The sequence below is a fragment of the Vidua chalybeata genome, chromosome 2, assembly GCF_026979565.1.
Source record: "Vidua chalybeata isolate OUT-0048 chromosome 2, bVidCha1 merged haplotype, whole genome shotgun sequence".
NCBI lineage: Eukaryota > Metazoa > Chordata > Aves > Passeriformes > Viduidae > Vidua > Vidua chalybeata.
In genome coordinates, this window is record NC_071531.1 from 97,347,478 (window position 1) to 97,373,313 (window position 25,836).

Genomic DNA, 25,836 nt, shown 5'->3' on the forward strand with positions numbered 1-25,836 from the left:
ATGGCTCAGACAAGAGGAGAAGGTTTGTCAGCACCCAGGATGGCTCAAGTGTGAATTGTGTGTCATGCCCTGTACCACACCAAAGCCAGGCTCAGCCCCATACAGGAGTGACAGCCCAAGCAGAGTGACACTGCCTACACACACCCTGCGGGGGTCCCAACCCTCACCCCTTGTCACACACACTGTCCAAGGCCTTTCTCACAGAATCAATCAAGTTGGAAAAGCCCTCTGAGATCATCGGGTCCAACCTATGACCCAAAATCCTCATGTCAACCAGACCACGGCCTGAGTGCCATGTCCAATCTTTCCTTAAACAGCTCCAGGGACGGTGACTCCACCACCTCCCAGGGCAGTCCATTGCAATGTCTAATTTCTAATTTCTTTCAAGAAATTCTTCCTAATGACCAACCTAAACTTCCCCTAACACAGCTTAAGGCTACTTCCTCTTTTCCTGTCACTTGATGCCTGTAAGAAGAGACCGACCCCGAGCTGGCTCTACCCTTCTTTCAGGCAGTTGCAGAGCAATAAGGTCCCCCCAGAGCCTGCTCTTCTCCAGGCTAAACAATCCCAGCCCCTTCAGCTGCTCTTCCTAAGACTTGTGCTCCAGACCCTTCCCCAGCCCCGTTGCCCTCCTCTGGATCCCCTCCAGCACCTCAATGTCTGTCCTGAGCTAAGGGAACTGAACCCAGGATTCGGGGCGCGGCCTCACCAGGGCTGAGTACGGGGGGACAATCCTTGCCCTGGTCTTGCTTAGCACAGTGTTGCTGATACAGACCAGGATGCCATTGGCCGCCTCGGCTACCTGGGCACACTCTGGCTCACATTCGGCTGCCGTCGACCAGCACAGCCCCTCGAAGCCCGCAACTCCGCCCTAATCTCCCCACAGAGACAAACCCTGCCAGACCCTGGCGCAGAACGTCCTCCTACACCCCCGATCGATGCTCCGCCTGCAGCCCAAGCCCTTCACACCCTTTGTATCGCGCCCCTTGCCCAACACCGCCCGCACCCACAGCCCTGCCACCCCCCCTTGCCTGGGGCCCACGGCCGCGTCCTTTACCCTCCTCCCCCGCCCCGGCCGTGCCGCCAGGCCCCGCGCGGAGCGGCTCCAGCTCCCGTCACCTTCTCCTCCCCGTCGCTGAGGCGCACGCCCCGCTGCTGGACTACCAGCGTCTCTCCCAGCTCCAGCAGCCCGGTGGTCCACGAGAACCTGTCCATGGCCGCCCTTCCCCTCCCGCACCGGGCCGCGACCGCTGGGCGTGCAGGGACCGTGTGCGGCTGACCCGCGCCCTCTAGCGGCGGCCCGGGGAGCGGCCGCCATGTTCTCCCCTGGGGCGCGGCGGGAGGGCAGCGCCGCCCGCCATTGGCCAGTTCAAGCCCCGCGGCCGGGCCAATCGGGGCGGCGCCGGGCGATTCAAACGCTCGTTGCGCGGCGGCCATGGCGGCGCGCGCGGCTCCGCAGCTCCCGGCTAGCCGCAGGTCCGAGCCTGCATTCCGCGGTAAGGCCGGGATGCCCGGCGGGGACAGGGATAGGGGCACCCGGGCACCGAGGGACAGAACTGCTCCCCGCCGCGGGCCGCCCTCTCGCTTGCCCGCGCGGGGCTGGCTGAGCGTTACCGGCCGCCGTTGCAGCCTCGCGCGTCGCTGCGGCGGGTGCAGGAGAGCCGGTGCGAGCGTGGAGCCGGTCGGTCTCTCCGGACAGTGGGAGGGGAGGGCAGGTGCTCCTGGTGAGGTCGGACCGCGCAGGTCTTGGTGGCAGCGCTCGCTGTTGTGGTCTTAGAGCTTGCGAGTGTGCCACCCTCCCTTGGCAGGGCTGGGGCCGGTACGGACCCCACCCCACCCCATCCTATCCCCTACCCCAGGTAGGGCTCCTGGGCTGGAAGCCTTCCCTCATGACAAACGGGTTACCCTGGCATTAAGAGCATCCTCTTGAAAGCAGCAAGTGCGGCGTTCTTGTGCTTATTTACTTTTTGACCGGTTCGGCTTCTGCCAATTGAAACAAGGGAGTCGCTTTGGTGGGCTTTGCTGTTCGTGCGAGGGGCGGTGAGAGGCATTTTTGAAGCAGAAGGTGCTGGGAAGCTCTGGGATGCAGCGGCTCTCGGCAGGGGCACCGCTGCTGTACGAGCTGTGGTATCTCCTTCAGAAGCAGGGGACGGACACTGCTTTCCGTAACTTTGTCCAGAGAAGGGCAGGGAGCTGGGGAAGGGTCTGGAGGACAAGACCTGTGAGGAGCGGCTGAGGGAGCTGGGGGTGCTTAGCCTGAAGAAGAGGCTCAGGGGGGACCTTATCACTCTACAATTGCCTGAAAGGAGGGTGGGGCCAGGTGGGGACCGGCCTCGTCTCCCCATCACGGGGACACCCTCGTCTCCCCGGGTGACGCGTGACAGGACAAGAGGATAGTCTCAAGCTGTGCCAGGGGACGTTTAGGTTGGACATTAGGAGGAATTTCTCGACGGAAAGGGTGATATGACATGAGCATGAACTGTCCAAGGAGATGGTGGAGTCGCCATCCCTGGAGGGACAGCGACAGCTGTTCTTAGGACCTTTTCAGGATCACTTCATGCTGGTATTAACACTCCACGTAGTCTAACTATTTGCACAAATGTCCAAGTGGTAGTGGAAGAGAAGCAAATGATTTTACAGGTGGTCAGTTGGGTTCGCATGCATGGTGCTTTTTCACGTGTGCTATACTTGCTACTGCCACAAGTGAAAAGCGTGCCTGCTGAACCAACAGTAACTATGTGAAATACTGGACAGGCATACGGAAGATAACAGCAAGTCTGACTTCTTCATGTTACAAAAAAGTGTTTCTTTTAGCTTAATACAGCAAACCAGGCATTTTGTTTAGCTGTGAAGTTGTATTCAACCATCCCTTGAATACTGCCTTTCTCAAGAAATGCAAGAATGTGTAAGCCATTGAGATGTGAAAACTAAGGCTTTCTTAATCCATAGCGTCTATATTTTGTAATGTCTTGATGCTAGTCTAACTGCATTTCTTTCTTGACTAAGAAAGTTTAGCATTAATATTTTGGCTGAAAATGTAACAAGTCTCTCTGTCTTAAAATCTGCTAGAACAAAGACGACAGAAAGTCGAAGAGTATCTATCAAGAAAGAAGACTTTTTCTGGTGTGCTGATTCAAGAAAACCAGGCGTCAATCAGGTAGTGTTTCTGCTATGGCTTATATTCTCTTATGTTCATATTCACTAATGTTCCTTCATTTTCCTCTCAGCTGGTTTCTGTAGGTGCTCTGCAAAGATACCACTTGCTAACTAGAATGTTCATTTTCAGTCACGTGCAGTAGTGCTATGTCTCTTATGTAACACATCACAAAGCACCTGAGGAAGAATTTGAATTTGTAACTTTAAACTGAGATGCTTTTCTTCTGAGTTGTTAATATATTTTCATAGTTGCTAGGAGACAATACTGCTCTTGGTGGTTTTGTAACTTTCTAGGTAGTCTGATGCCAGCTCTACTGCCTAACTGAAGGTTTTGGAACCTGTCAGTGTGGTAGGAACTATGTGTCCTTGTTCAGACTTGTCTCAGATGGCCTGGGCTCTCATGACTGCAGTAGCTGAGCTTCAGCTTCATCTGTTAGACAGCTCTTTATGGTATAAAAAATATGTTTTCCAGCCTGGGTTCTGATCAGTGGTTGCTTAACCATTTGTTTTTGCTGGAGGAATAGTGCAAGCTAAACAGAAATGCTTCAGTATGAGTACATTCTGCAGACTACCAACTGAAAAGTGAACATCCTCTAAAAATACATCCCTTTGTTGCATGATTTAAGATGTTTGGTTTTTTTTTTTTTAAGCAGTAGTAGAACGAGGAGAGCCACTACCAGTAAACTGCAAGACAAGTTACAGCTCTCAATATCTTCCAAGCCAGAAATGGTAAGTTTTTGACTGATACTTAAATACTGATGGCACTTTGTTTCTATGGCTACAGCATTCCACTTACTTAAATCTCTTTATGTTGTATGACTTCCAGAGCATGAGAATTTTGCAGGTGCAGAGGTGTGGTTTGTTAGACCTTTATTTAGTCACTGCTTATTATATGCTTCTTGGAAAGCTGTCATATTCCAGTAGGCAATGGATCATATTGCTATTCAATTTGTACCCAACAGGAGAGAGAGTTAAAGAGAATACCATTATTGCTGAAATAATGCTTAAATTTTAACAACGCTTCTCAAGAATCTCACGGGGTTCTTGATACATTTTGAGTCTTTGGGGAAGTTATTTAAAATCTGAGTAATGTCTTCTGTCACAGTAAAGAAAGCCAAAAAGAAAGAAAAGTCTTGTTAATGGTTTGGCTTTCTTTACTTGAAAGAAAGCCAAACCATTAACAAAATGAACTGTTGAGTGTGTATGTTTTTTCAGTGGTGTGCTGGCAAAACTAAGGTAATCAGAAGTAGATGCCAATACCTAATCAGAGTTTAAGGGAATGTGTTTACTGTATCATTTCATGTCACTTTCCTGGAATTAAGATGCAAATGGTTGTGCTGCTTAGAAATAGCAAAACAGAGATTCTTCTCCAGACCTGTTCTCAGAGAAAGGTGAGGAAAAAATAGACATAAGACCTGTGTTCATGTTAGACAGTTCAGAGTTTGGGGTTCATAAGATTTGAGATGTGGTGCTACTTGAGGAGAAAAGCAAAAAACTTTAAACTTCAAAACTGTCTGTTGAGGAGAAAAATGGAAGAAGTAAGAACAAGTGTTTTTTTACAAGTTGCCTGAAGGGACATATATTTTTCTGTATAAATGTCTTTTATGGTTTAAAGTTGAGTTAAGCTACATAGTTTCCTGAAAAAACAGTCCTCACACTCAAATTCTAGTTATGCAGGCTTTGTCAAATCTAACTACTAAGCCTCAGTGACAGACTGGGAAATGAGTTTTCTTTCAGGTCAAGGGCATCTTCCTTAAAGTCTGCTCTTGCAGACTTCCATGTGTCATCCACATGGTTTTTTCATGCCTTTGGATATTTCACTCTTTAAAAAGCTGTTGCTTGGACAATGCTGAATTAATTGCAGTAGAGCAACTTTTTTTGAGGAAAAGACTAGATTCTACTTTTCTTAAGGGGTTGTGCTGAGAACATACAGCTGATAGTTTCAGTAAAGCCATGTAAAACTGATGTAACTATTCTCAACTTGCAGCATCCTACATCTCAATAGTAAGAAAAGTTATCTTCTGGTAACATCTAGGAGTGGAGAGAAGTGGGGAGAGGATGTTGCCAGCAGGTCCCTCTATCCCTAATTACTACTTTACTGACTACCTTGTGTTAGTAGACTATTCACACTAAGTGGAGGAATGGTGCTGCCATTAACTGATTATGTATGCAAACAGATACTGCTCTTGACTATATACAGCCTAAAGCAAGTTTCTGCTTATTAAGTCAGAATTCTAAGGAGGTAATTTGGGCAGCTTTAAGCCAGAAGTTGCTTTAAGAGTTTTATTTCTTACTTCCAAGACAGAATTTAAGCAATTTTTATTTGATTTTTGATGTGAATTCTGCAGTAATAGTTGACAAATAATCTACTTAATATTTATACATTACTTCTGTAGGCACCTTTAAACTGGCATGTATGGTTAAGCACTTTTGTCCTGTAAATCATTGGAAGCCTCTTTGGAAACAATTAACATGCAGCATGAACATATGTATAACATTTACATGAATTTACTTTTGATTTCAGGAAAATAAAGAGAATGCTGATAAAGTGTCATGGGACCAATCAATTGTAAACTCAGAAACAAATGTTACTTTAAACTCTTCTACAGTCCCACTGACAAGTTACATATCAGAGACAAACTGTAATCTTGAAAATCAAGCTCCAGAGAATAAAGTCACAGATATAAAATCTCAGCATGTACCACTTAGCAAGGCCATCTTGGAAATAAAAAGAATTAAAGAGAGGCACTTGACAGCAGAAAAACAAAATGCAAGTATCAGCGTACCAAAGAAACCAGCTCTTGGCAGATATCGTGGCAAAGTTATCCAATCCAAGATAAATTCTTTCTGGAAAGCAGCAAAAACTGAGGGGGAAAAGAGTTCTTTTCCAGACAAAAAGCTTTTTCCTTCTGCCACAAAACAAGCAGCAAATTCTTCGCCCATGAAAAGCTGTAATACAGTTCTGAAGACCATCAAAGTTGCAAACAACCCTAAGTCTGTAAAATCAAATGGTGTCCTGCCATTTCATAGCAAACCATCTGACAAAGCTGCTACTAACTTGCAGTCTGGTCTGAAGAAACAGCTGACATTTGCTGTGGCACCAAAGAAAGTAACAGTCCCAAAAGTGGTTGGTGGAAGGCGACCACAGCCCCTGAAGGCTGCTTCTTGCAATCCTGATCGCAAAATGAGGGGTGTGAAGAAGTGTGCAGATTTTTATGAAGATGCAAGACCAGAAGGTCCAGCAAAATCAGCTTCTCTTGCTCCTGGTACAAAATCAGGACAGAATTCTAAAATGGATAGCAACAGAAAATCTATTCTGCCAAAAGAGTCAGCAGAAGAGAGAAGGTAACTAAATTACTGTTGTAGCTTACTCTTTGAAGGTATTCAGGCCTCTTTCCCAAGAATATCTTGTTTGATCTATCTGTTGCTGTATAGACTCTAAAAAACAGAGAACTAAGTGTTTGGACTTGATGCCCAAGGATAGCATCAAGGCTTAAACTGAGAAATCAGGATTCAATTGCAGGAACTCTCCAGGCTTATAGCTTTTCCTGTGTAGTTAAAAAATATATGTTGCTGGAGCTGTTTTTTTAGTCTAAGTGTTGTGACAGCCTTAAGGATGACAGATAATACTGTAAATTAACTTCACATGCATGTCACAGTTTAAAAAAAATGACTGAGGCGGGATGTATATAGGCAGGAGCATCTTTACAAACTGAAAGAGAGAACTTGTCAATGACATTTTTCAGTTTGGTGAGTGCAGCATAGACAATGGGCGGGAATATGATTCACAGTCTAAAAGTTATTTAATATTCCTCATATAGAGCTCTTTTTGAGTCACATTTACTAAAAATTAGTGGTCTAGGGGGTGTGGTTGAAATGAAACATTAAAACTGAATTACACTTCACATCTGTTTCTGATTTTATAAAGTGTGTGATAGGGTTGTTTTGGGCTGTTCTCCACGCTTTGTCTTAAGATATTAGTTTCTAGTTTTCTGATTTGACGTGGGACTGGGGGGGGAGAAGGTGACACAGATGAATAGTTCAGAAACATTTTTTTACCTTTTTTTTTCAAAACAAGGGTCTGTAACCTAAGTCTCTTGTTGCAGCTGGAAGGGAAGAGATTAAAATGTTTTAACCTGGTAGATACCTAAAGCAGACAGTAATATGCGTAGTTCTGAAACTTCCATGCAGATCTCAAAGGCAGCTTTATTCCTCTTGAGATTGAAAGAAGAAGACTCAGACTACCTGGAAAGCATATCTTGGCATGACTTACCCTAATTAGTGTCAGTCAATGTAAAAAAAGTGATAAAACATCTGTCACTTCAGCTAATAATATTCATAAATGCAGAGCTCGCCTGGATGAATGGAGGGCATCTAGAGGAAAAGTGATGAGACGACCTCCTATACATGTACTTCTGGGACCCCAGTCTAAAAGCGAAGAACAAGAATTCTCTGCTGCTGATACAGAAAAGGTCAACAAGACTCTGAGTGAATGCCTGCAGTTAACAGAACAGGTACTTGGACCCCTGCCTACTGAGTTCTGATCATATAAGTCCTGACAAAAGGAAAATCCTCTGGGCATGTTAGACCCATGTGAATCAGATGCAGGAGATTAATTGTTCCCCAAGTTAAGCAATATCATAGCTTTTGCCAACAGCTGAGGAAATTAACCTTTACTAACTCACTGAGCTACTAAATAAATATAGTCAATAATGGTAATAATAGTAATTTAACTATAATGTAATGAGAGTAGATAGAAGGAATTAACCTAAAACAAGTTTGCATTTGCACAAACTTGTCTGTACTTCTGAAAAAGTCTGGTTCAAGTAGTTCTGAAGATGCCTCTACATCTTACTACTTTTACTTAACTTCTACTTAAAATACTGTATAAATCCAATTTTGAAGAATAGTTGAATAACAATTCTGCCAAAGGAAAAATCCTTTGCTTTCTAGTCCAAAAGCAGCAAAACTACAGCACCTCAATGTGTCAAGTGCATTTAAATCTCTCCTTTTGTGCTGACTTTAGGGACATCGCAGTGATGAAGTACGTGCCATGTTGGAAGATCTGATACACAGCATTGCTGGGGTTAAAAAGCTTGCAAAATATTGGATCTGCTGTATGCGTCTTGAACAGACGGGCCATCTCGGAAAGCTTCTTGCTGTCTATGAGGAGGCCATTTTGGCAGGAGCGAAGGTAAGCAACTTTTCTTAAAATCTGAGATTAACAATTAGAAAGGCATGAAAATATGGCCTGTAAAATACAACTGCTTCTGATTCTATTAAATACCTTTATAGTAGGAGGAGAGTCACATGACCTACCTGACCATAAAAATAATGGATTTGGTTTGCTCTGTAGCCACTGTAGGTACTAATTTGAAGAAGAAATGTTTAGGATCATCAAATTACCATAGTACTACTAGAAACCCAAAATAGAACTTAATTTTACACCTACTGATGGACTTAACTTCTGTGCTTTAATATCAACAAGATTTCAGGGCATCAAATCCATCTTTAGCACACCAAATACTGAAAATACAGGATTCACTTGTGTTCTGACTTAACTCTGAACAGCATTAAAGAAAGCATTTGTAATATGGACATCATGTGGCCTGCTTCACTTTCCCTGTAACTATTATATCACTCAAATAAGCTGAGATGATAATTCATTTTGGAATTGTTTTTCTAAAACAGTGCAACTTTTTTTCAGCCCAGAGAGGAATTGCGACACACACTAGTAGATACAATCAAAAATACTGAAGGTCTTCTTAACTCTGACAGTGGTAAGTTTGAGTACTCTGTTCTAGTTATATGTCTGACTTGGCAGCCAACACAAGGTGTTTAAACTATTTGTACTCATATTAAATTTTAATTCATGGAAAATTTTCCATTATCTTATACTCAATTGTCTTTGAAAACAATCTTGGCTAAATAAATCCTTTTCAACAGTGGGCATGTTAAAATGATTGGAGATGCCCTTGTATTCAGGCTTGTTAATTAAACTTTATAAAAGCTGTGTTGTCCAACTATTTCAGCCTGATAATCAAAGAGTAAATAAAAATACTCTTGTGAGCTAAAAATCAGTGCCTCTGACTCAAACTCCTTCACTACCAGAAGCCTGGTTGTTTTATGGCATAGTTTTGATTAAAGGTTGTAAATATTCTAATTTTGGAAATAAAGTAGCCATAAATATTTCCTTTCAATGTAACATAACCTGACAAGTATCTGAACCCAGAAACTGGCTGAAATACTTGTTGAGAGCTGCTGCACTTGAAAAGGAAGAGAATGACTTCTCAGGATGTGTACTTAGCCTGAGCTTTTGGGTTGCAGGTTTGTAAAGGTGGCTAAAATTATTAGCAACTTAAATTGTTGTGGCTCAGACTCCAATGCATACCTACCAAAAATCTTAGAGCTCTACATGAGAATAAAAGTTATCTCTCTAAAAACATTAGTTGTAACTAATTGCAGGTATGCTCTCTTCAATGTTGCATTTTTAGGGGGAACCGTGATAGAAGCTCATTTCAGTGAGGTAGTGGAAGTCAGCAAGGAACCAAATTTGTCTGTAGAGCCAGTTCAGGAAACCTTCAAAGACCTCTGCCCTGATGATGACCAAAAAGAAGAGAATGATGATAAGAAGGCAGAGACAAGCAGTGAAGTTATCAAAAAAGAAGAAATTGATTTAGACTTAAAACCAAGAGGAGACATCTTGCCAAAAAAGAATAAAAAGCACAAGGCTAAAGAACGGGCAAAAAAGAAAGGAAAATGTGAAAGAGAACAGAAGGAGGATGGGATAAAAAATACAGCCCAAGCAATTAATTCTCCTGAGAAAGAGAATGACACATCTTATTCAATGAAATGCAACTCTCCTACCACACCATATTTGGAAAGGTAAGATTACTTAAGGTAACCATGGAAAGTCTGTAGTGTCTGGAGTAACTGTTTGTGTCCTGTTAAAACAGGGAGGCACTGCATTTAAGCTGCACTTAGTTAAAAGCTCTCAAGAACCACATTTTTAGGATTGCTTCCTCTTCCTTCAGAAGGAAGTATTTTTAAGTAAGCTTCTCTATTTACCCAAACTGTTTTGCTTTTTGAATGGTTCACTACAGAGTAACCAGACTTTTGTGGCAGAGACCTAAATTTGACATTTAGGAATTCCTTCTACTGCCAACATGGCAGTAGCAGTTCTACACTGAGCTAGGTAAAGAGGTCTCCATTCCTCCCCTTTTCAAATGTAGATAAGGTTGTATGTCATAACACAGAATTAGTGAACAAGATGTAACTGGCCTGTAAAGATGATTTTAATTGGATCTTGAGGCCAAAACCTGGGTAGTTACCTCAGTACAAACCAACTAATGCTTAATTTTATTTTTTTTTTTGCCATAAGTTTTTTCCTTAAGGGAGTTGTGCTCAGCTTTAACATCTGATGGAGTTAGAGTCCTGGCAGCTGTCCACTGTCCCTTGCAGCAAGAAGAACAGTTTCCCCTGATGGAAAGGGAAAGAATCTGTCTTTGGGAACTCTTTTCAGGAGGTTTTCTGGGTTAAAATATTTTGCCCAAGAAAAGAGTTGTACATCTGGTTTAAACTGAATGAATGGGAAGGGACCTGTTTCCTTTTGCTACGGGAATGGGAAAGAGTTGAACAGGAATCATGACTTGCTGTTTCTGCTGGCTGCTGCAGAGGTAACTTGTATGATGGCATGCCTATGTTTATGTTTTTGGTTTGTTGTTTTCCTAAGTGTGAAGATGCATCCTGTGGCAAATGACTGCAGTGCTAAAGATCTGAAAATCGTAACTCCTTTGCGATATTCTCAACGCATTCGGGAGAAGATGTGCAAGCTGCCTGATGCTGTTAAAGAGCAAGATCCATGTGTCTCTTCACTTGAGCAGCTGGGAGACTTGGAACCAAAATCCACTGTGTTTATCCACAGACAGAGCAATGCCCTCCAAGAAACAAGTGCTGAAATAGAAGAGTAAAAGTAGTGCTACTGCTAGAGGGGGTTAAAGATTTTATACTTTTTTAGGGAGAGTTGAAAGGTATTTGTTTTATGCAGCTTTGAGAAAGTAGCTGTCTAAAATTTTTGTGGACTGCCTGTGTCACTAAATCAACTTTTAAAGTTTCTGCCTTTTCAAAATTGTAACAAATCTGTCCTGCTTTAAGTACTAGACTAAGCCTGTTGTCTTTATGTTGACTATGTTTCATTAAATTTTCAATTAAGGTCTAGGTATAATGCCTCATATTAGTAGCTCATGGTAGTATATTGCTAATACTTACTGTTTACTTGTTGCAATTCTTATTAATTCCTTAGAAACATACAATCTTTTAGTTTAAGAAAACAAAGTAATGTAGGTGCTCCAGTAATGCAATGTCTACTCTGACAAGATTTAGTTTTGAAAACTGAAGGCAGGTAATAAAGTGTGTGCTGAATTTAAACTGTTGTATCTAGTTTTAGGGCTGCTTCAACAAAACAGAATTTAATCTCTTTAGTTACTGAGATTTGTTCATTATCAAGTAATCCTAGATGAGGTCTGATACACTACTTACTATGTGACCATTTTTATGTTGGTTTGCATCAGTCTGTATTATGGTATACTTATTAAACTCATCAGTCTGTATTATGGTATACTTCTTCAAATCATTAATTTAGTTGTGTTTGTTCTTTATTTAAAGGTTAAAGCTATTTAGTATGTTCTTGAAAATGAGCTCTCAGAGCTCGTATTTCATATGTTTCGGTGTCCGGGCCCGTTCAGCGGAGCAGCGGCACCAAGGCCCCCATGATGCCCGCGCCGCCAGGGCCGCTCCCGCCACTGCTGTGGGGCGGGCGTGGCCAGCGCTGCTCCCCGGCCTCGGGGCCGGCACCGCGCTCCTCCTTCCCCGGCCTCGGGGCCGGCACCGCGCTCCTCCTTCCCCGGCCTCGGGGCCGGCACCGCGCTCCTCCTTCCCCGGCCGGGCGCGGGCAGCCCGGGGCGAGCGGCGGCCTTGTGCCGGGGCCTGCCCGCAGGTCTCGGCCCGGCCCGCTGAGGTGAGTCCCCAGCGGGCCTTGAGGGGCTTGGGGCGGGCTTGGGCTGCTCCTGTTCCAGCGTAAAGGAGCCGGGGGAAACCAAAAGCTCATCAACCCCTTAGAAGGCCGTGTGTGCACACAGTGCACAGCGGATGCCTGAATTATGGATAACCAACTTAAAAGCACCAGGGTTTTGGAAAAACCCTGAGAGATCCTGCAGATGTGTTTTTAGCCGGAAATGGGATCGTGTGTGAGTTTTAGCAGCTGTGGGAGCTCTCCGGAGGGCTGGGACTAAGCACAGTATTGGAGGAGAGGATACAGCTCACCCTGTGCCATGGGACTTGCAGGTTCGATATCAGGAAGATTTTCTTCACTGAAGAGGTGATTAGACATTGGCATGGGCTGCCCGGGGAGGTGGCAGAGTCACCATCCCTGGAGCTGTTTACCTGGATGTGGCACTCAGTGCCATGGTCTAGTTGACTTGGTGTTGGGTCATGGGCTGGACGTAGTGATCTCAGAGGTCTTTTCCAACCTCACTGATTCTGTGATCCCATGATATAGTCTAAATGTAGTTGTAGGACAACTGGGAACATTTCAAAAGTGCAGGAGGGAAGGTTTACACTAGACATTACGAAGCATCTATTTACTGAGAGGGCTGTTGGGCATTGGAACAGAATTCTTAGGGAGGTGGTCAATGCTTAAAGCTGTTAGTGTTCAAGAAAGTTTGTCATGATGCCATTGTCACGCTAGTTTAACTTCTGGTCACCCCTCGAGTGGTCAGGCAGTTGCACTAGATGACCATTGTAAGTCCCTTGCAACTAAAATATTTTATTCTATATCTTCCAGTTCTTGAAGTCTTTGCATAGTAACTTTTACCAGTTTGATTTTGCTTATGCTGTTTTAGGTGAGAATTGTCACTGGAAGCTTTAAACTTGTTGTTTCTAATACTATGCCTGTGAGTTTTCTTTAGTGTTATGAAACCACCTGCAGGAGTGCAGGTAACAAAAAGAAGTCATAAGTGTATAACTGACATTTTCAAAGAGATTTTTAAATTAAAAAATGCAGAAATAGTACTATAATGTTTCAAGTTTTACTTTCTGGAGGCCTCATCTTCAGTAAAATCAAGGTAACAGTGCAGGGAAGTTGTCATGGTAATGCTGGACAATTACGTACCCATATTTGTCACTTTTTCTTGTTATTTTGTTTGTTATGCAGGTTATATTAAGAGAAAATTTTAAAATGTGTTAAGGTCATGACAAAGTTTAGAAGATAATCCTGTGAATGAAGAGAAGTGTTGGAACTAGATTTATAAAGAATGGAAGGATACAACATGCTGAAAGTACTAGGAGAGGGATCCTTTGGCAGAGCTCTCCTAGTTCATCATAGAATCAGTGACCAGAAGTATGTAATGAAGGAAATAAGGCTTCCAATGGTAAGTGTGACACAAACGTCACCTCACGCACCACTTAAAAAAAAAAAAATTTAAAAAATCCTAATTCTGGGTGTATTTTTGAAATACTGGACAGGTTTTCTGAGAGTTCTGTGTATTAGACAGGTGTGTGGTATGGTTACTGTATAACTACATCTGGAGCTGATGTTGCTGGTACTAAGTGAAGTACATGGTTGGATATTGGGATTTTGGGAAATGTAGCAGGTCTGAAGATGCTTAGAATGAAATCCCTGTTCCCACTGATGCCCATGGCTTCAATTGCCACTGATTTCACTAAAATGCAAATTTAATCTTCAGTGTCTAATGAGGAAATTAGTGTCGTATTACTGCTGGTAATCAGCTATTTGTGTTATATTCTCTACATTCAGCTAAGCTAAAAGTCACAAAAAGGGAGGTGCTGACTTTCTGAGACCAAAGCTCAGCAAGACCTGGGCACTTGGCTTTATATTGAGTTCATGCAGACTACCAGCTGTTTCAAAGTCAGTGTGTGCTGCTTTCTTGTATAGTTTTGCACTTTTAAAATAGAAAATGTCATTAATAGAAATAGGAAAAGATTCTCTCAAATTAAAAAAAAAAAAAAAACACAACAAAATACCAAATGCCCAAAAACCCAAAGAAGTCTTCAGCTAGTAATAAACCATAGATTAAAAAAATGGGGCTTTTACAGTTTCTAAATTACTTAAAATAACTCAAGAACAATTCTTAAAAATATTTTTCTTTGGAAAGTGAGGCACTTTATACATGAAAATTTGTTAGTGTGAAATTTATAGTAAGTGTGTTTATATTTTCAGTCTTCATCTGGTGTAGAGAATTCTAGGAAGGAAGCTGTTCTTTTGGCTAAAATGAAACATCCAAATATCGTTGCCTTTAAAGAATCATTTGAAGGTAAGTATAAAAAAATTAAATTCCTTCATTTGTTTGAAGTTGCATACTCCTCAGGGATTGAGATTATTGTTTTGTTTATAGCATGTATTATAAGCAAAATACATGTTTATTGTAGCATAACACATAGAATATTGTTAGAGCTTCCTAGTAAAAAGTATTATATATAATAAAAAAATCAATACATATCCCATTATTGAAAATACTAATTATTCTTAAATTACCAAAAATTTAGCTGATGGACATCTGTATATAGTGATGGAATATTGTGATGATGGAGATCTAATGCAAAAGATTAAACACCAAGGAGGAAATTTGTTCCCTGAAGACAAGGTAAGAAAAGACATTGTTTTGAACCAAGGGGGCTGGGAATCCTTTTCCATGTAAACTGAAGCATGCTGCATAAACCAAATTAGAGATATGCAAACATCTTGATGAAACAAAATCATTTACAGATAGAATTGGAGAATTACTTCTTTTATAGTTTCCAGCAGATCAGGACAAGAATTGGAAGGGAATAAAAAAAGAAATTGCTACTTACTTGTATCTGAAAATTGTTCACATAGTATGAAAACAGTCAGGGTTGTATGCAGTTAAGTAGGAATTTTACACAACAATTCAGGCAGAATTTAAAGCATAGTAAGAGTACTGCAAATGGAAAGTGAACAAACCATTCTGGTAAGATAAATAAAGCTAACCAGGAGAATAAATGCCTGCTTTCTATGTAGCAATTAAACCATTTAGTTTAAAGCATTCAGCATGTGCTAACTCCTTTTACCAGAGAAGCTATAAAATTACTTAGGAGAAGGTTTAAAGGGACATTGTCATGAACAGAAGCTACTTCCTGCTACAGTTAGGAGCATCACCTTTGTTAAAGTGAGAGGACCAGGAACCTCAACTGGTTCAATATTTAAATTTTTTATAACCTTTAAGAGTTTTCTTTTGTACTTAGAAAGGAACACATATCCTTTTAGAAACAGTACATTATTTCCATGTGAGTTTTGGTTTGGATTGTTATTTGGTGCTTTGGGTTTCTTTTCTATTTGCCAATTTACTGTGTAACTTTAGTTAAATTGTTTATAAAATGACCACCAGCTAAAGCTCCAGGTAGCGATTCCCCAGCTTCATTATTGCTATGTGTTACTAGAGCTTTTTGGACGCAGGTAATAAACATTCCTTCTGCCATGTTAAAATATAATCTGTTTTAAAGAAGTCAAGTCTTTCATGCTGGTTGGAGGCTATTATGCTGGAGTTACTTTTAATGCCCAAATGTTCTGAGTATGCTTTTGTTTTCCTATTTTTTTTAATCTATTAATAAAGTATTCTTTATATTGAGCCTTGAGCTGTTATAACTCTTAGCTACTGTTTTTCAGATCCTTCACTGGTTTGTGCAGATGTGCCTGGCTGTGAAACACATCCATGATAAACGTGTGCTGCACAGGGATATAAAATCCAAGGTGAACAGAGCAAGTTTTGTTGCCATTAATAAACTCTCCTGCATGCAAAAGTTAAACCCTCTCTTGCATAATTTCTCGTGACTGCTAAGTTCTGTGGTTTTTATCTAGGTGTAAGAATAAAATGTAAATGAAATTGTTGAGTGCATGGGATGATGTAATACTGTGGGTGTAAACATCATCTAAGTATAGCTATATCCTTGATATCCACACTGCTCATAGCACCAATTGCTTGTGACACTGCATATAACTTAAAAGAACTACAGAACTATAAAAAAGTGTATGGATTATGCAGTTTGCAAATATCTTCCCTCACAAATTTTTCTTTTTCTCTCTTCCCTATCAGAAAGAGGGAAATTCAGAAGAAAGTGGATCCTTTATTTGAGTACAGCATAGAGATTAAGACAATTCTAAGTTCTGATTCTTCCTCTGCTACTGATGCTGGGACCTTAGGCCCACAAAGCCTTTCTGTTTGGTAGAAATATTAGGAAATACAAAGACAAAATACCAGAAGTGGTTATTGCTGTGTTTTCTCTATATCCAAACTGCAGAAATGATTCATTGAAGAATATTTAAATATGTTAATCTTTGCTCTTGAAATGCAGAATGTCTTCCTCACTCAAAGTGGAAAAGTCAAGTTGGGAGATTTTGGATCTGCACGCCTTCTTGCACAGTATGTGGACATCCCAACTGATCTCAGTGGTATTAAGTTTTATTTTAGCACTGACAAACAGTGCACAGTTCATAAATCATTACTTTTCACCTGGCATTTTTTCTTTGTCGTTTCATAGTCCAATGTCATATGCTTGCACCTATGTGGGAACTCCTTATTATGTACCTCCAGAAATATGGGAAAGTCTGCCATACAACAACAAAAGGTACTTGTTGTTTTCAGTGGTCACAAATAATGCCATACTGATGGATGGGGTTTTTTATTGCTATCTCAATCTGGCTATGTAGTTTATCCATATTTGTTTCAGAGAAGATACTGAGCTGAAGAAAATTTACAAAGAGGTAGTTACATTTATTTTAAAATTATAGTGCATAAATTCCTCTTTTCTTAGGTAGCTGAGAGCACAGTGTCTTTAGTCCTAGAAGTCTGAAAAACAGTGTGCAGACCTCTGTTTGTTTGGTAAATACATACATAGTTGTGTGTATTTTTGTAAGGGTGTATATATCTACAAACATAGGTATGTGTTTGCATCTATTTGCTGGTCTTATTTTTGGGGGATGGTTGTTTGGATGATGGTTGGTGGATGATTTTTTAACTTCTTCATGCCAGTCTTGATAATGTAAGGATAATGGCACAGAATGGATTACTTAGATTTACAAAGCCCAGTTATTCTGGTCCTTATGCAAGAACTGTGATTGATTTTCCAGGGTAGGTAAGAAACCTTCTACAGGTCAAGTTGTTTCCTGCTTTTCTTGGAAGAAAGGCTTCTGTTGCTTCTTGTGCAAATAGCAGTACTCACTTTTGGTGGAAAATTATGGGGTTTTTTCTCAGTAGGAGAATTCTTTTTGGCAGGGTCAGAATTCCAGCTCTCAGAATTAGGATTATGTGGCTGCCGTTTGATGTTAAGGGCCATAGAATACAAAGGCTTTCAAGTGCAGAAGGATAAGTATTGTTGGAGCAAATTTCTTAAGAGACATCCTAGGAATAAAAAGCCAACTTCAACTGTATGACAGTCATCTTTTTTACATCAGGGTAGGATAAAATAAGCAAGAACATTTCCACAGGAGAGGTTAAACACATAATTATATTGTCTTTTATGGTTACTTACATTTACTGTTAGCTTATTCAGCTCAGTTATGTACACAGATTAAATCTCACACTTTTAAGCAAGATACTAAATTGTAACTTCTGGCTCAAATTTTTTCATCTCTCTATATCTACAGTGATATATGGTCTCTGGGGTGTATTCTGTATGAGCTGTGCACTCTAAAACACCCGGTAAGTACAGCTTTATTGCCATGAGAAAGGTTTTGGAATTTCTTGAAACTTAATTAGCAGTTAGCTGTACAATAGAATTGACTGAAGTGCTTGCTGCTGCTTCCAAAAGAGGGAAGTATTGCTCCACCCTTCCTATGCCTCCTCCACTGTATGCTTCTGTTTCATCAGTTCTTAGGATCTACTGGACCCTTCTGTAGAAGCCTCTATTTTCAAATTTTTTAGAAAACAATTGGTTTTTTTAATTGGTTAATTTTCATCAATATCAGTGAGGTGATCTGGGTGTATTGAGTCCAGCAGCTGCCAGGCTGATTGCAGATACCTGCAGTTGCAAGAGCATTGCATTTTACAGCATCAAGAAAATCCCAGGACATAGTGACAAAGAAATTCAAAATCTTTGCTAATGAAAATATATTGTGTGCAAGCATAGAAAAATGTGGTAAGCAATAAGCATTTTTGTCACTTGCATCAGAGATACACCTTTGCTTATTCTTCAAATCAAACAAATCACTCCAAGCACCATTCTCCTATTGGAACAGTGGAGACCTTGATGAATAATTCTGTCTTTCTGTCATTTCTGGGACAGTGTCTTTTACAATGTTATTGCTGTGTTTCTTATGTGTTAACATCCTCTGGCTTCTCTGTACAGACATATAGGTAAAATGAGAGCCCTTATTAGGATATGTTTGTTTTGCAAGAGAATGAGATCCTAATTGAGGGTCATTTTGTTTTAGTTTTTTATAAGCAGCAGTTTGCTTTCATTGAGCTAATATTGTATCTTGAAATTAGAGAAGCACAGAATATTCTGAGTTGGAAAGGACCCACAAGTATCACCAAAATCCCGGCTCCTGACCCTGCAAAGGACAGGCCCAAGAATGACACATATGCCTGAGAGCATTGTTCACATCCTGTGTGTCAGCAAAAGGTTCTCCACAGCTGCAAGTGCTAACTGTGCAAGAGTGTAGAAGCTTACACTGATGTGACTGAGTGATAAGGGAGCCTGTGCATAGGGATGTGTTAGCCTAAGTAGATCTGTGGCAAGTCTTTGGCAGTGTGGCAGCTATTGAGGCAGAACTCAAAGTTGGGGTTCCAAGGAAGGGAGTATTCTTCCCTTATTAGCAGAGTTGAAGAGTTATATGTCTGGTTTGATATGATGGTCATGTATGTTCTTGCCTAATCTATCAGAGTTGATACAAAAACATGACACTCCATGGGTGCTTGGCACCCTGCAGCCAAGCCAGTGGGGTGTAATCAAAGGAAACTTCCTGCATGGGAGCTAGAAGTTCTCAGACATTAGATTTGCAAGAGGATGTTTGTACCTTTACAGGCTACTTTTGATGATTTTTTTTTAAATCCAAGTCTTTATATTTCCAAGCTTATTGTTTCACTCTTGCAGTTTGAGTCTGATCTCAAGTATATGAATTTGATTTGTATATAAATAAAATTCAAACAATCGTAAATTTATAGGAGTAATTCCTATCTGCTTTTCAGTTTTAGAAGTTATCTTAAATTATGTCAGCTACTTTTTACCTTATGCTTGAACTCTGTGCTCTAATATTAATTTATTTTTAATGCAGTTTCAAGCCAACAGCTGGAAACATCTCATCCTTAAGATATGCAAAGGGTCCTACGATCCACTTCCATCTCACTATTCCTATGAGCTTCATTACTTAATAAAACAGATGTTTAAGAGAAATCCCCAGAATCGTCCATCAGCCAGTACTATTCTTGCAAGAGGTTGCCTGACCAAACTTCTGAAAAATTGTTTGTCTTCTGAGGTGTGGTGTATTCTTTGTCTCTAGATTTAAGCAATACTATCTACATTTTAGATACTAAATCCTTTTCATTTGTAGTTTGTTGGTGTAAAACTATAAAATGTAGTGTTGTGTAGGTCCTACTCTAAAATACATACACTTGTAGACATATCAGAAAACCTGAGTTTTTGAAAGTGTCTCTTTTGAAAATTAAAGTTGGATATTGATTTGATGCTAATAAAATTAGATATTGTTAGCTGGAACAGTGCACTTGTATAGTGAATCTATTTTTAACAAATAGCATATGCAATAATTTGAAGACGTTTAAAACGATACAGTACTCTTCATACACATTTCAGATTGCAAACGAGTTCGAGCAGATATTAAAGGAAACCAAGAAACCTGAAGGCAATGCAGCAAGACAAAAGGGTAAGTCAGTAACATTTTTGTTCATGAAAGGAATGACAAAATGAGTAGGAAATATAAGATCTTAATTACAGCTATGAAACATTAGCATTATATGTCCAAATCTACTTCTAATTATTTCAAAATCTAATATTATTGAACTTACATGGAAAAATGCTTGAAGGGTGTAAATTATATTCCACCATAAGTGGAGTGCAAAGCTGCAATATATGTATTGTAAGTCTTAAGACTTGTGCTAGAAATAAACTTCTCAGTTTTAGAATCAGCTTAAAAAAAACTTTCAATGGTGGCATGTATTTTAAACATGACAGTTCTTTCTTTCCCAGAATATGGTGAAGCAAGTTATGTTCATTATTTGATTTTTAGAGAGAGGATGTTGGACTTTTTTCTTCTGCATAAATTTAGCTACACCACAATTAGTGCCCATTTGGAACGCAATAGTAGCAGGACTCTGTTAAGAATGAGCTGCGTTGTCAGAAGTGTGAAGAAGCTGTCACATAATTGTCATTGCTTGGTTCAGAAGCATTGCTGTCATACCTCTGGAATACCACTTTACTATAAATGTTTGCTAAAGGTGTTAACTCTTGGATTAACTCTTGCTTGTAAATGTGTCAGGTCATGTCATGGCTGGTGGAAGCTCAAACAATAAGACAGAAAATAGAGTAAGTATTCAAATATAAATATAACATTTGTGTTTTAGTAATTTAGAATATTCTGTATTCTAGAAAAGTTTTTACAGAAAATTATTCCTATGCTAAACCATAAATCAGCCTATTAGTGTTCAAATTGCAGTTTTCCTGTGTGTTTCCCACCAAGCTAACTTTTTGATTATTCCCATGTTTAGTTTAGGTTCCAAAGTGGGTTATTTTATAACCCTGTCAAAACAAAACCCAAACCAAAAAAAAAAACAACAAAAAAACAACAAACTTCTCTTGTCTTTCTAATATTTTTTTTTTTACACTGCAAAAGATTATCCATTTTCTTTGCTTTTGGGACACATTCAGAACTGGCTGCTGTGGAAACAGTCTAGTCTGGACATAGTTCTCACCAGGTTTTAAGGGACATATGAGATTTCAAGAGAGAAGAATTAAGTCACAGGTGGCCAAGATGTCCCCTATGGGTACATTACCATAGCCTGACTCAGCCATCTTCAGTATATTTTTAAAAAGCATGTTGCCCTGGGGCTTATTTTATTTTCTTTTCATAGACCTGTCAATCTGAGAAGTTTAATATTTGGGTGCATCTTGTTTTGCTTGGGAATGTAAATAATTTATATTGTTTGTGTTCTTAAATGTAAAATAACCCCAAATGACATCAAATAACTACCTATGTGCTTAGCTTCAGAATCTGAGGTTTTCTGTCTTGGGCACTCAGTGTGAAATACAGTGCAATAACAGGTAGTGTGCAATTGCAGTTGGCTTCACAATGTTAGTGGTTTAGTTTTCAAACCTTCCAATCTTTAGGCCAGGTATTTTATAGCAAAACTGAAATAATTAATGCCATGTTAATATGACTGCTTTGTCTTCCTTGAAACAAGGATAATAATTAATACAGTCTTTACTCTTTTAAAGCAAAGGAAAGATAAAAGTAGCAAGCATAGCCCCTTAGAAAGGAAAAATGCTGAGGGTTTGAGTGAAGGCACAAGGGAACAAAGGAAATCTTATCAAGAAGGTAAGTTTTACAATTTTAAGGCTAATGCACTTCCTTCTGTGTACTGGTATCTAGTCTTAGGTAACTCCAGACAAGAAAACCATGCCACCATCAGTTCCTTCTGCAAGTACATTGATTCATACTGCTCATCTGAGATTAAAAAAAAAGTAAAAATTCTCTTGTCAAAGTAATAAAAAATTACTTTGGAAACATTTGGAATAGAGTAAATGTATGGGGAACACTTTCTAGTTGAGATTTGCACCCATAGAACCAAACATCACTGCTGGTTAAGTGATTCTTAGTACTACATTGCTTGGACAGGGCAGTCTGGACATGGAATCAAGTTTGATGCTGGTTATCATGGTTTTTTTTTGTTACAATTATCATATCAGTTTCTGCTGTCCTCCCAGGAAGTACTGATCTGTCACATGCCCACAGGAGGCAATGGGAAAAGAGGATATCCCATACAGTGCTGGATGTCCTGGAAAACGTGTCCTTGCTTTCTTCCAGTTTTACACCTGAAGAGACTGAAAGTAAGATTTAATTAAATGTGCTTTTAATTCAAGTAATGTCAGTGATTCTTTACAGATTTTAAAAGCCAAAACTTTACACAGCATGTTAAAAATTATGTTAAAATAATTTAAAAATATTTCATTAACAAACAATCAAAAAGTTCACTGTGTTTTTTGTTTTTGTGTGACAGGAAGATTGCAAAGAGTGATGAAACTGACAGATAACATTAGCAACCGTAAAATTGAAATCATCACTAAGAAATTATCCTAGAGTCCCCCTTTTAATACATCATTTGTGGAGGTAGCAGTGAGGAATTCATTTGGTGCAGAATGCAACCATGTGTCATTCAAGTACAGCATACTATTGGGAGCATAAAACATCTACACCTCTACTTTTGTTCTGATTTAACATACAGGTTAAGGCCAGTGACAAGAACTATCAATGATGTACCTCAGATGTGAGGCAGAGACTTTTCTTTCTTTTGATTAAAACACTTAAACCTGAGAAAAGTTTAAATTTTAAAATGCCCCTCACTGATGCGATTGTTATAATTATTTAATGTGATTCTGGAGATGTGTTCTAAGTAAATGTGAATAAATGCTGTGGAAATAAATAATCAAAATATGAGTAGTCAGAAAATTCCCAAGCTGCGGTAGGAATGTTATATGATAGTTATGCACAGGGCAAGGGGAGTGGACAGAGGAATGCAGGTATTTAAGTGTTCTGCTGTTAAAAGGCACAGAAACAGCCTCAGGCTTCATTTTGAGACTTGCAGAGCCCCCATATAAGCTTGCTGAGACACTGCCTCCTCACACCCCTCAGCCAGTTCCTGTGGGCTCCCTGGCCACAAGGAGGTTCCACTACTTCCTCAGTTTGTTAAGAGGACAGTGGTGTGGCAGATGGAGTTATCGAGACTCTTTTCTTCCTGTTTCTTCCTGTTTCTCATTTGTCTCTTGAATGTGACCTTGAATGTAATCCACACTGCTAATGCAATTTGATGTAAATAGCATTTATGAATAATTTTATACCCAGGTGGTGGTGTTATAAACTACAGTGAAAATAGGCCACGGAAGCAGTGGAACAAGGAACCCCCTCAGACCCTGATGGACATGCTCAGCAATGCAGATGTCAGCTTAGCATTTAAAACATACACAATTTATACACCAGGTAAATCCCCATTTTCTGGGCACACATTTTTGCAAACAGGTTTATTAATAAAGGCTTTTTCGTTTTTTTTTTCATACATTGCTCCTGTGTATACAGATCACACACCTGAGTTCATATCACAACAGGCTAGTTTTGGGGATTTTTTAAGTTCACCAAACGAAACGTGGGCTTTAAGAAGCCAAATTTGGAATTCATGAGTGATTGTACATGTCCACTACAGCTCTTAATGATGGACTTTAACTTGCAGCTCAACAGCTGAATGAGGTAGTGACAAAACACAGACGCCTGCTATGTGCTTCCTCCCACTGAGCTGTGTGGTGTGTGTGTTAGGGAGATGCAGGAAATGCACTGTAGCCCATCAGGTAAATCCCCCCTCAGTAAGGCAGTGGTGCCCTGGTTTGAGGGCAGGATGGTCAGATGGCACAGCTGAAGACAGCTGCAGTCTACAGATGTGCACAACCACAGTCACAAATACTTGCTCTGCACTTCAGTTGCCTTACTAGTTTATCTTCCCACATAAAATAGGTAACAACTTATTCTGGAATCTGCTACAAACTGGGGATGAATTAGACTATTTTGTATTTATACTTAATAGTTTTACTTTAAAAATTAAAATATTTTGATGACATTTTAACTTTTATGTTTTCAAAGCTTCTGAAAACATATTAAGAGGTCCACTTTCTGATGAAAGCGAAACATCTGATGAAGTAGATGGTGAACATGAAGCTGTTGTCATAGATTCTGAGAGACTTGAACCTAGATCTGATGAAGATGACACGTAAGTCTAAGTGATGTCCTTGCATTTATGTTTTCTTTGGTTCCTCAAAGAGATTTTTCCATAACAACATTCCCCTGAAAAAAAATAGCATTTTTCTCAGCATCTAAATTCACCCCTCTCTTACATAATGAAATTGAAATTTAGTAGCGTTTGATATCTTACAATGTATGAACAAAAATGCTGTGATTTTTGGATGTGTGTATGTTTTGGGGGTGGGTCTCAGATTCTCAGAATCTCAGTTTGTGTCTCTGTTTATTTTTGGGGCATCTAGAGATGACTACCTAGGCATGTATTGCTGCAGTTTAATTGCAGGCTGTCAATTATCAACACATTTGCAGTCTCTTAATATATTAATTTGTCTTTGCTTTTGATGAAACTTACTTTTGTAAATTCCATAGAGAATCACAAAGAACCATACTGGTTCTTTAATCACAGTGGGGCAGGAAGTATGTCTCTTGTGCTGGTATTTTTAACATAATTTATCCTAATTACAGGGTAATTTTTTGGGGGAAAAAGCAATTAAAGATTTATAAAGTAGTGGTTTGCTTCTCAAAATAACATTTTTTGAAATTTATTTTTAGGGACTTTGAGGAAGATGACCCAGACTGGGTGTCAGAACTGCAAATGGTATTGAAACAGAGTGACTGAAAACCTGAATTTACCTGTGATGAGTGAAGTTAGGTGTGCTGGTATCCAAGTTGTTATTAATAGCTGGTTATTCATTGAATAACATTAGTCAAAAAAAACTGAGTGGGCATGTTTTCTGTATCACAAAACTGAGGATGCAAAATGCACAATAAACTTTTTTAGAAAGAACACTTGCAGGTAGCTAAACAAGTCCATGTATTAAATATGTTTGGAATTGGTAATAGCTTTGCAGAAATGTTCAGTCAAATTACAGCATTGTTCAAATTGTCCTCTTGTCATATTTCAAGGAGATGGTGTAGCACTCTGAGAAACCGGATGTTTTTTTTCCTGAGTACATAATGAAATGCTGCATTGTGGTGGGAGGTTGATGCTGGGTGGGTATCAGGTGCCAGCAAAGCCTCTCTTGTCTCTCCCCTCCTCAGCTGGGCAGGGGAGAGAAAATTTAATGAAAGGCTCATGGGTCAAGATAAGCACAGGGAGGGATCACTCACCAATTACTGTCACAGGCAAAACAGACTTGACTTGAGGAAATTGATTTATTACCAACCACATCAGAGCAGAGTAATGAAACATAAGCCCAAATCTTAGAACACTTTTCTCCCATCCTCCCTTCTTCCTGAACTCAATTTCACTTCACTGGTCAAGGATGGGAACACGGTTGGGTGGGTCTGTCTTGGAGCTGTCTGGCATTGGCTCTGTCAAATGTGGGAAGCTTCTGGCAGGTGCCACCCCTGTAGCTCCTCTCTGCTACTGAAACCCTGCCACACAAACCCAATATATACGTATGTATAAATGATCCTTGGCATATTATGGGAAACATTTAGCTATGATAAATAGTTGAGACTTTAGTTCATGCAATTATTAATCCCCTGAAAATTCTTTGAGACTGAACTTTTGCCTTGATTAATTGAAAAGAGTTTTTTTATATGCCACTGCATGTGTGAAAGGAAGCAAATATATTAATGAATAAGGACAAATTTTCTGACTTTGATCAGAGATATGCTCTTGCTGCAGA

At 39.9% G+C, this 25,836-nt stretch overlaps 3 protein-coding genes across 8 annotated transcripts in view; 2 read left to right on the top strand and 1 right to left on the bottom strand.

The window, feature by feature from the left end:
- VPS36 (vacuolar protein sorting 36 homolog) overlaps positions 1–1,437 on the bottom strand; it is a 27,053-nt gene extending 25,616 nt beyond the window's left edge. For all 4 annotated transcript variants that reach the window (XR_008429214.1, XM_053934502.1, XM_053934501.1 and 1 more), the window contains exon 1: positions 1,120–1,437. Coding sequence is in view for 3 of the 4 variants with exons in the window: in XM_053934502.1 (XP_053790477.1) it covers positions 1,120–1,437 (318 nt within the window). In the remaining variant the exon portion in view is untranslated. The remainder of the gene's footprint in view (positions 1–1,119) is intronic.
- CKAP2 (cytoskeleton associated protein 2) lies at positions 1,422–11,788 on the top strand. Its single transcript, XM_053934499.1, has 9 exons — positions 1,422–1,496; positions 3,070–3,157; positions 3,810–3,885; positions 5,681–6,501; positions 7,505–7,670; positions 8,183–8,350; positions 8,864–8,936; positions 9,651–10,041; positions 10,889–11,788. Exons 1-9 carry the CDS (start codon positions 1,436–1,438, stop codon positions 11,124–11,126), a joined length of 2,082 nt encoding a protein of 693 aa, XP_053790474.1. The 5' UTR covers positions 1,422–1,435; the 3' UTR covers positions 11,127–11,788.
- A 204-nt stretch (positions 11,789–11,992) lies between these two features.
- On the top strand, positions 11,993–24,989 carry NEK3 (NIMA related kinase 3). Of its 3 annotated transcripts, none has more exons than XM_053936400.1 (16): positions 11,993–12,172; positions 13,367–13,583; positions 14,393–14,486; positions 14,719–14,816; positions 15,857–15,940; positions 16,543–16,610; positions 16,729–16,815; positions 17,834–17,888; positions 19,463–19,663; positions 19,999–20,068; positions 20,681–20,727; positions 21,637–21,736; positions 22,126–22,248; positions 23,261–23,395; positions 24,047–24,173; positions 24,755–24,989. In XM_053936400.1, exons 2-16 carry the CDS (start codon positions 13,467–13,469, stop codon positions 24,819–24,821), a joined length of 1,473 nt encoding a protein of 490 aa, XP_053792375.1. In that variant the 5' UTR covers positions 11,993–12,172; positions 13,367–13,466; the 3' UTR covers positions 24,822–24,989. The 3 variants fall into 3 exon arrangements, with proteins under 3 accessions (XP_053792375.1, XP_053792378.1, XP_053792377.1); XM_053936403.1 differs by lacking the exon at positions 11,993–12,172 and adding an exon at positions 12,480–12,498; XM_053936402.1 differs by lacking the exon at positions 11,993–12,172 and adding an exon at positions 12,487–12,532.
- Positions 24,990–25,836: the final 847 nt, after the last annotated feature.